Here is a 10473-nt window from a genome sequence, read left to right as displayed (position 1 = left end):
GGAGCCAGCATCCCCTGGTCTACGTCCTCCTGATTTGGATCAGTATTCTCACCGTAGCCCAGGTTATCTTCATCCCGTTTTTCTTCACACGGGGACAGGTGAGCTTTTATACACAAGTTCCTTATTTAAGCGTAGAGAGTAAAACTGTAGGATCAACAATATTGACACTAAATCTACAAGCAGTTATCTCAAATTTGAATGAATTAAAATGATAATGTCCTTACTGGCGAACATAAATACCTCAGCAGCGCTTCTGTTCTTTCATGTGGTTTAGGCAGTAGCTCAGCTGGTGAGAAACACACCTATGCCTGTGGTAGTCAGTTGCGTAAAGACCCCCGCTACTGTTCTTAAGTAGTCACAGCTTTTTCTCAGAGTTCAGGCAGAAAATGTCTGACAAAAAAACAAACAAACAAAAAAAAAAATCATGCACTTTGCTGAGATGATACAAGACTATCTCTATAAATATTTAGCGGTCTAAGATCAGCCACGTCATACACAACCGTCGTTCTGAAAGCACGTTGTGCCAGATTTCTCTGTGGCATTTAGGGAACCTGAAGGAAGTTTTTGCTGGTGTAGAAAGGAAATTTTCATTTCCAGACACTATTTTGTAACTTCCTCTGGTGCCATGTATCATGGGTGTGTTTTGTGCTTCTGTTTCCTTTTCCAGCCTGCGAACATTAGCAATCCAATCTCATCCCCCTTACCGGTACAAAGTATATCGGTAAGAAGACTACATTTTCCATCTCTTGCTCCCGTTGACCTCACCACGTTCAATTGTTTAGTCTCATAATGTCATGAAACAATCTCATGGTGATCAAACTTCCTTAATTTGTGTTTGTTGATTATTGCATTTGCTTCTAACATTTGCAGTCCAGGTATTTAAGAAACCCAAATCCTGGAGAGCAAGCAGATTAATCTCGAATGACTTCCATTTCTTTCTGAGTTACTTGTGTCTGCCTAACCACTTTCCTCATGTCTTGGAGGAAGCTCAGTGACGTCATTGACACATTCGGGGAAATGCCACTAAACTAAACAGATGTCTCTTCATTTTCCTCTTTAAGATCTATTCTGTTCTCTCTCTCTCATGCGTAGGTGGTGGCCTAATCACCACATGAAATAAACTTTAAGTTTTATGTAGCTGCTCTGTTTGTGACATAAAGAAATGTAGCTTTCAAGACTAACTCCTATTGCTTTCTTTTTGACAGAAGCCCATTGAAATAGTCAACTTCAGAGCTCAAGGTAAACATTTTTGTTTGCATGAAAAATGTGTGACTGATTATTAGGCCTGCAGTTATCACTGCTGTTATAGTAAAGGTGCATTTTCAGTCATTTTATACACAACTCAGAAAACTTCCAGCTAATAGGAGTGTTTCTTTCATTCACAGAGACAGAACCACTCGAGAAAACCATTAAATGGGTAGTGGCAACAAAATCACACCTGATTTTTAATGGACCGGAAAATCGTATCAAGTTGCTGAAGGATGGACACTATATCGTAAATCTTCGAGTAACGCTGTGTGACACAACACAAGTCTCAGACAAGCTGTCTGTCACCCTCAAGCTGAGCGACAACACCAATCTGATTGGATGGATCAATGAAAAATCACACAGCACAGGCTTGCTCAGCAAGGTTACATTTCTGGCATCAGGGTCCTTTGTTGAGACAACTATTCAACATCCCACCTGTATTAACACCAGTACGACAGTGACTCATCTGGACATCCTTTGGCTGAACAAACTATAGTATTAGCTCCAATGAAAGTTTACAAATGGACCCTTCCCTCCGTAGAAATCCGTCTCTGAATAGAAGGTTATGAAGAGTTTATTTGAAACTGATCTAAAGAGAAAGGGCAGAAGTTCCATAGAGTGTGGATTAAACAGGTAAATTTAACTTTGAGGATTTCTTTCAGAACATGGGGCCAAACCTCTTCTTCACAATTTCCAGTTTGACAATTTATCCTCAAGCAAAACCCGTCAGAAAAAGTTTTTGTATATTTATGAATCTCAGGGGTTGAAATCATCACTACAAATTGATTTTTTTTTTCTCTATTTTATGCCTTATGGCTATTTTTTTTTAATTACTATGTACAGATACACATCCAGTAGAATTACCAGAAAGTATGCTGTACCTCTGAGAAGGGAGGGCAAATAAGTTTTTGCTCATCTCTAATCTTAGTTCTCTGATAAAACCTTACTAAATTGTTTAGATGTTATTTCTTGGTTATTCTACATTACTATGTGATTAGCGATCTTCAAGAATGTTTTTTTACAGAAGTGCCAAAAATATTGGGAAGTAAACATTTGTTTCTTGAAATTGTATTTTATTTTCACCAATTCTTTCTAAATCCTGATTTATTGACTTTATTTGCAATGCGCTATGAATTTATATATTTATGTTGAAGCTATTTATTATTCTGACCGGACTTATTTACACCATGGACATTGTAAATATTAAATTTCCACCGATACTCAACGAATGTATAACTTATGTGTTACTGTGTTTTTCTGTGCTCCACATATTTGTTTGTTTTTTTCTGTCGTGTTTCACTGGAATACACTTAAAATATTTTCATTATGACTGTCCACCTGACACTTTTCAAACTGGAAAATGTGGTTTCCTTTACTTGCTTTGAGGTCTTTTTGTGGTATCCTTGTTTATTTTTACAGTCAATCATGTTTTATTTTTGGATTACACCACCTACACAAGTGAGTTAATGTTTTAAATAATTATTTTTAAAGTGAAGTTTCTCATACAAGCTAAGCATCCCAAGTCATTGCTCATTTTACACATTCTGGTACGAAGAAATCTGTTTGTTTTTCTGTTTTTTTTTTTGTTAATTCAGGTTTTGTCCAAGTGTTAATATGTACTAAATAAAAAATATTGTTTTTAGTGCTTGATTTTCAGTTTGTTTTAATTTAGAAGTGATGAAAGAAGTTTCTTGGGCTTTCATAACCTGGTGTTAAAATTTTCAAGACAGCTTTGAAAATTGTGCTAGGTTCCCTTTCATTGGATGAATTAGCCGCAACGTGGAGCTAAATCAAGTCAAAACAATGACTTGCATCCATTGACTGAGTCACTTCTGAGACCCCAAATTTAAAGTGAAAGTGAGAGGTTAAACATTAATCATCCTGCATAGTCACCAAAAGAAAGTTACGCTGGGACCCTCCCTGTTGCTTTCGAGGAACGTGCCCTCCAGACAAAACACGGTGCACATCTTCTGTTTGAAAAGTGCACTTCATGACATCTATTGACCTAAATTAAAATGATTACCATCTGCTACAGAAAAGGTCACCGGAACATGACGTTAGTCATCACAGCCAGGAAAGATATTTTCCAAGTTGGTGAAAGTTTTTCTTTTCCAAACCTCAGCAACAGAGTCATAACTTCTCAGGCTGCTCTTAACTGCTGCCTCCGAAGGTTTCGATTAAACTAAAGCGATATCCAGGGAGCTACAATAAATTACAGATAAATACTCAGCTACGCCCACCCACTCTGTCTCATTTATTAGAGTCATTTGCACAACTTGGTCTGTCCCTACTTACTTTCCACAGCGCCGAGGCTGCGACTGCTGAAATAATTATCGGCCTTCTTTAAATTATTTCCACCAAAACCACACGGGGAAAGCTCAGGTGCAGCCGTTAAAAAGCACCTCTTAAAAACTTCCACGGCAATAATAGAATTGTTTTAATTCATTCTCTTTGGAAGGCATGAAAGTTCTGTTGACTAAATCTTAATTAACAGGACATCAAGTCAGAAGAGACCAAACTGCTCCAAAACCTCCTGTTTTTGTTCATCCATGTAGTAGTGGACCTGCTAGCGTTCTCTGGATCGTTGTCCTGCTCCATTATCCAAATGAACGTGAGCTTAAAGTCACAAATTGATGGTAAGGCATGAGGAACCTGAATTAATGGTCTCAATTACTGCAAGCTGCCCAATTCCTAATGAAGCAAAGCAGATCATCATCTATATGCAACATGTGGCAGAACGTATTCCCAAAAAGTTTAGAAAATATTCTCAAAAGTTCTAAGAGAATCTTAGAAATAACCCTGTAACCCTTTTCAGGCTGATAGATGTCAGAGATTTCACTTTCATCAGACTAGAGTGTAATGTGTTGCTTTTCCCATGTTTTTAGTCTTGGTTCTGTTGTTTGACTTGTTCAAATTGAGTCATTTCTTGATTTCACAACTGCGGCAGCGATCAGATGCGGTTGAGGCCATAAAACTGAATTTAAAAAAAAAAAAGTGGTTAATCACTGTTAAGATTTCACAAGGTCAGCAATTGGGCTGAGGTCTGGCTTAACATTTGGTTAAATTGACTTAGTTATCCTTTAAAAGCACTTTGGTTATCGGTCTAAAAATGTAAAAGTAAGAAGAAAAAACATGGAATAAATGTATTAAGGGAAAATACTTTTTCACAGAATCCAACTTAGAAGAAAATGACTCCCAGCTTAAACACTGTATACATTGTAACAATGATTCCAGTGAATACAAACCATGCAGTGACAAAAATTTAATTTATTTATCATAAAATTAATGGTAGGCAAAGCAAACACTATCTCACAGTGTTTTTCATTACTTCATTTTTTTTTAAATTTATTTATTTATTTTTTCCATTTCTGCCCGGTTTCATTCTGAATGTTCTGTGTCAGGAAAACGTGTCTCACATGGAACATCCCTGGAGCGAACTGCAGGTCAGCAGTGCCTTCAAGAGAGTTTCATGTAAATCACTGTTTAGCGCAAAATGGAAAAGCAGTGTAAAGATTCCTTGTGTTTCTTTGAACCACTTTCAAATATTTGAGTAATCCACCCTGTTTCAGTTCATCCAAGCTGTGGTATGTGAACTTTACTGCAAACTGAATGGAAGATGTTGATAACAACTCTATAAATATTCACTTAAAAAAGTAAATAAAATAAATAAAAAATAAAAAAAATCCCAGCTATAGTGGGTCTTTTGCAACTGATGATGTTTGGATTAAAGTGGGGGCGTTCAGCTCAGAGCAAACACCTGCTGCATGTTTCCCCTTCAAGAGCCCGACACAAGGGGACAGCATTTAGCCGTGGGCCATGAGAGGTGCGCCGCGGCCAACACTTTCACTTGTGCTTTCACTGAGAAAAAAAAAAAACAACACTTAACGACGCCACATGTTTGACCTTGCTTCAACGTAGCATGTAAAAAAATAAGCATTTCATCAGCGTACCCGAGTCTGACTTCACAATTTGTCTTCACTGATGGAGAGGGGAAAAAAAAAAAAAAAAAAGATAGTTTCATTGATTCAGAATATAACTGCAGACAGAGAAATCTCGTCCCACGCAAATTCTCTGTAAAAGTCAGATCAGGTTTAGAGTTTAATGATGATATGGCATGAATCCAAACCGCACAGCACATCACCCCCTCCTTCGAGACACTAGAGCTGCACACCTCACAGGACAGTCAGCGCTGGAACATGATGACTCATTCTTGAACATTCAAGACGACAGTGCAGAAGCACCGGTAAGGGCCAACACACACACGCACACACACACACACTCATGAGTGGTTAACTGGTCGGATCGGGTTTGGCACCTTTCTCTCCAGTCAGGGTCTGGATGGGAAGTGCTTTTCTCATTTCACCAAAAAATAAATCCACACAGAGCGGCTGAGGGGAAATTAATTTGAGGCTCACGCCCACCATCATTCTCTCGCGTAGATACACACACACAGTCTGCGACAGTGCGTCTTTATCAGCCACCGTGCTCCAGGTCTGGGGTTGGAAAGTGAGTCAGGCATTCTGCTACTGACAACCCCCCCACCTCTCCGCGCCGCTCCCCTCCCCTCCCCAGCGGCCCCCACCACCACTTCCTCCTCAGTTTACAAATACACAAGTCAGTGGGTGTTTTCATAAGGCTTCTGCGAACCGTCACAAATGAAGGGAAAGAGTAAGAGTGACTCTGAGAGATATGAAGAGCGAAAAAAAATGCACTTCAAAGAGTGATGGGGCTTTCTTTCTTTTCTTTTCTTTTTTTTTATTTGTACAAACCAAGAAAGCGAATTTGTCATCAAGTCATGAATTGAAATTGCTCATTTGGAAGTTTACAGTCAACAAGAGCACATCCAGTTTTTGAGCAAAGAGCATAAACTGGACGCAGTGTCCCTTGCAAAAAAAACAAACAAAAAAAACAAAAAAAAAAACCTGGATCTAATTTGATCTAATTGGATCTAATTTGTTTTTTTTTTCAAATTTTACTTTTCACCAGAAAACGTTCAGCTGCTGATGGCATTTTAGGTTAACGTGTTGAAGTGGTGATAACAAAAAACCCAATATGTACACTTTGTGGTTGGAGAGAGTGGGTGACACATTTTCTTTTACTGAGACCATTCTGCTTTTTGCTCAGCCTTGCCTGATATGACAGGAAATGAACTCAACTGCAGAAAGACAAACTTTTATTTGTTCAATATAGACTTTATTTCATTTTTTTTCTTGTATAAACACAGCACTGTTAACACAGTTATATATATATATATATATATGAAAGGAATAAATAAATAATATTCATAATTTTTTGAAGCGGTAAAATAGAAAAATAAAAAAAGTGCACCATCCTCGTTTATGTTAGTAAATAATATTTAGCAACACAACAGTTAAATCTTTAATCAGCTTTCAAAGTTTTGATTTGAAGTAGATAAAAACGTCTTCAACGCTTTTGCTTTTACAATGCCTTTGCTCAGGTACAAAAAGGCAACTAAAAATGTCCCTGAGAAGAGTTATAAACTCTTTTTTTTATCTCCTGTCAGTCTGATATCTATATCATAAATGCACCAAACACATTCTCATAAGATTTGTGTCTCATAATCTGTGTTGTGTTGCTGACATGTACATAGACAGCATCATTTTGGGACAGGTAAAACACCCCGGCTAAGAAACTGTTGGAATAACTCTGGGCTCCATTGTCTTTCTTTGACGAATACTCTCTGGCCTGCAGGAGGCGGATGCCTTTTCCGGCATACTTTTTAGTTTGCATCTCCACAGAATGGTAAAAAGCACCACCTAGTGTGAAGTAGACCTTGGAATAGATGTAGTAGTATCCCTCTTTCTGGATGACGAGTTTTTTGTCTTCGTAATTCATTTCATAGAGGAGAGGCTCTGCGATCTCGCTCCATGCCATGACGTGTGTGCCGTGACGGACGTCTTGGCCATCTAATGAACAAAACACGAGCAATGTTTAGAGAAGCTTTTTTGTTCTTGGTTTGAAAAATTGAACATTTCATTAGAAGAAGTTGCAAAACTGCTGGTTTCACCTGTGAGATGCGCAACCGGTTTGGATGGAGGAAGCCGACCCTCAAGGTCTGTAGTATCTGGCGGAGGGCTTCCTGTGTGACGGTAAGACACATTGTTTCCCGGTCAGAAGAATAGACCTCAAGACCGTTTATTATGCGAAACAGAAAATGCTGAGACATACCGTTGATTTGCATTGAGGTGGAACCTGAGGGGGCCTGCAACGATAAACACCAAAGGACATTCAGGCGGTTTAGCTTTGATCTACGTGCATGCATGCTTTCTTGGCTTGCAATCAAACACAGTTGCATGACCGCTGGTGCACATGAGGCTGCACTGGGATGTGGAAGGTGTTAAATCTAAGGCAGTTCAATGAATCATAACCTGTTTTTTTTTTTTTTTTAAGCATATGCTAGCATTTGCTTTGTGTTAAGCAGTCATTGTAGGGGTTTTGGGTAAGGCTTGTACACGATGCATCTAAGGTAGATCATAATCACGACGCAGGAAATAGACCATTTCCTTGTCTATGCCATCTCTAATTTTTGCAGCATGTATGATGTGCAGACCCACAGAAAATGAAATAATATTTCTCCAAAATCCAAAACCCGTGACTGCTGCTGCCCTCACACGGCAGCGGGATTTCATAGGAAGCCATACACAGAGTCTTCACTGTCCGCAGTCTGAGGGCAAAGAGCGTATGTATGTGTGGCCGACTCCAAAAGACGTCAGAGGAGTTCTGTATAAACCGGCGGATTTCTCCATCTGTGGTCCACTCTGTTCCTCTTTACCGTAAAATAAATGCAAGCTCAGCACTTATTGGAGTGGGATGTGGAGGGGGTGAGGGGGGGAACTTTCATGCACATGATCTGAGTAAATGTGAGTGTGGTTTCTGTCACAAGAGACCTTCATTTTTACTCACGTCTCAGTCTCAAGAGCCCCACACATGAACGTTATGAAGGGAGACGTTAAGAAAAGGAAACGTTAAGGTCGTGGAAAGCAGAAAACTGAAGTTTCCACGTTGGAAATCCAGTTAGGTGGAAAAGCAGATGAATTTTCTCTCAAATATCAATCAGCTCTTATTAACATGTGGATGAAAAAAAAAACTGTTAAATATAACCACATCTTTTGATTATGCTTTGAATTTGAATCCACATTTACACTAAGTTTGTGATCTAGATTTATCAGTCCACCTCACTGAGTCTTTTCCTTCACAGAGTCTAATTATTCAGTTTATTTCCAACATTTATAGTAAGCATACTTTAACAAGTTTAAATATAGACTCGTGATGTACTCATGATTCATGGAAAACTAAATATATCTATAAAAAAAAAAAGTAAAATAGCTGAGACAATGAAAAAAGTGGGAGAAAAACATGAAACATGAAAATAATACTGAAAGCGAGAATTGGTAGTAAAGATGATTAAATTCTTATCATGAAAGTGAGATTCTACCAGCAGTGGGGTGAAAAGGTAAAGGTAATGGAACAGAAAATGTACAGTGAATCACACACACACACACATACACACACAAAGACACACGCACACACAAATCACAGACTGATATTACACAGGTCTTTACGTGACACTCACATATTCAGATTGGTAGAGGCGATAGATGAAGACAGCTTCAAAGAACACGCCGAGCAGTGCCAGGGCCACCAGGATGAACAGCAGAGTCTGCGCCGCTCCGCCGTGCTTCTTCTGTTTGCCCAGGCGAGGCGGCACGGCCGGCCGGGTGGCATGGGTGTCCACTACAAACGGAGAGGGAACGCCGTCGTGAGCCATACGCCCCACGCCACTTTTGAAGTTGAAAAACATCTCAGACAGGAATGATCCTCCGGCGGTCAGGGCTGCCGTTTCCAAGGGGCTGAAGAGACCAAACTACAGTGGAAAGGCGGCGAGGTGCAACAAGATTGCAAAAAAAAAAAAAAATGGGTGGGCTCACTTCTGGTTGGTCCAACTGAAGATGTCTCATGAGTAGTCAGAAACAGACAGCAACATGAATCTTAAGATGTATCACCACAGCACCTGTGAAAACTGGCAAAAGCTCCACTTTTTCTGAACTCATCAAAATGAAACTTTACATAAAGATCGTTTCTCAGTTTAGAATATAAAGGCTGAAATTAGACGACCATGTAAGTGAAGTGGAGCTCAGACAATGTGCATTTTAACCCCGTTTCACACCCTCCCACTTCACTGCAAAAGCTATGTCGTTCACACTTCCTCTCATCTGTACTCTCTCTTTGCGGCTTGTCTTCATGCTTTAGCAGCAACATTTGTGCCCAGAGTCAAGCTTAAGATCCTAATCTTTTAGTCTTTTCTCATTCTCACCATTGTTCAGAGGAAATAAAGTCCAGTCGCACAGTTTTGGTATGACCACAAAAACATTTCTGTATGTTTTGAAAGCCGCAATATTCTATTCAAGGGGAAACGGCCCTAGTCCGGTTTTACAATTTGTCCAAGCAAAAAGCAAGATTAAAATGTTTTGTTTTTAAGGTAAAACAATCAGTGACTATGTTAAAGGTTTGATGTAATATAGTTAGAAATTGTCAAACTGACCCTTTACTCCTGAACTTTGTTCTTATTTTGTAGATTTTGTGACCTTCTAGTCCAGTTGAATAGCCTTTACTGATCCCATTGAACAACTTGTTGCACAATGGTCTTTTTTTCTGACCTCAAATGGTTCCTGAATGGTCTGCAGCGTAGAACGTGTCTATTTAACATCTACTTTAGTTTCCTGTCTTCTGTGTGGGTTTCCTTGTGTTCCTCATCAAGTATATGTGAGGCAGGGTTAAAAGTTTATTGACACTTTTCGATTTTATTATATCACTTCTGCAATACAGACTCTCATTACAGGTAGAAACTTTCTTCTTGACTCCTTCAAATAGACTTCTTTTCAGTGCGGCCAAAATGCTGCATTGCCTAAAGTATTAGATCAGTTATCATTATGAGCTAGAAGTCAGATTTTTGTACATTCCACCAAGAGAACATTTATGAGGTCAAACACTGATGTTGGACCAGAGAACCAAATTCATTCCAAAGGTTTTATATCACCATCCAGACCAGTGAGGTTCATGTTTTCAAGAGGTTCTCTCTTTTACACCACGAACACGTCCACAACATTTTCTTTTGAGCTGCTTGTTGGTTGCTGACCACTTCCTCATAAAAGGATGTGTGGACACATTTAAATGATTTGCGCAGATGTCCTCATGTTTGCAAAG

General features: G+C 39.1%; 1 protein-coding gene across 1 annotated transcript; it reads right to left on the bottom strand.

Moving 5' to 3' along the window:
• Positions 1 to 6530: 6530 nt before the first annotated feature.
• Positions 6531 to 9284, bottom strand: LOC103152001 (tumor necrosis factor ligand superfamily member 14-like). Its single transcript, XM_007572308.2, has 4 exons — positions 8843 to 9284; positions 7438 to 7471; positions 7277 to 7348; positions 6531 to 7175 (listed from the first exon to the last, which is right to left on the bottom strand). Exons 1-4 carry the CDS (start codon positions 9068 to 9070, stop codon positions 6781 to 6783), a joined length of 729 nt encoding a protein of 242 aa, XP_007572370.1. The 5' UTR covers positions 9071 to 9284; the 3' UTR covers positions 6531 to 6780.
• Between the last annotated feature and the right edge of the window lie 1189 nt (positions 9285 to 10473).

This window comes from Poecilia formosa, unplaced genomic scaffold, assembly GCF_000485575.1.
Source record: "Poecilia formosa unplaced genomic scaffold, Poecilia_formosa-5.1.2 Scaffold298, whole genome shotgun sequence".
Taxonomy (NCBI): domain Eukaryota; kingdom Metazoa; phylum Chordata; class Actinopteri; order Cyprinodontiformes; family Poeciliidae; genus Poecilia; species Poecilia formosa.
The sequence above is the reverse complement of the archived record's forward strand: the minus strand, read 5'-3'. Positions and strand labels throughout refer to the sequence as shown.

What these genes read in the sequence shown, in the direction of transcription:
- LOC103152001 (XM_007572308.2), bottom strand. Translation starts at nt 9,070, where the DNA reads ATGTTTTTCAACTTCAAAAGTGGCGTGGGGCGTATGGCTCACGACGGC. An exon ending in CACCTCAATGCAAATCAACG is followed by an intron (nt 7,349 to 7,437) that starts GTATGTCTCAGC and finishes ACCGTCACACAG; the next exon opens with GAAGCCCTCCGCCAGATACT. An exon ending in ACCGGTTGCGCATCTCACAG is followed by an intron (nt 7,176 to 7,276) that starts GTGAAACCAGCA and finishes TTTGTTCATTAG; the next exon opens with ATGGCCAAGACGTCCGTCAC.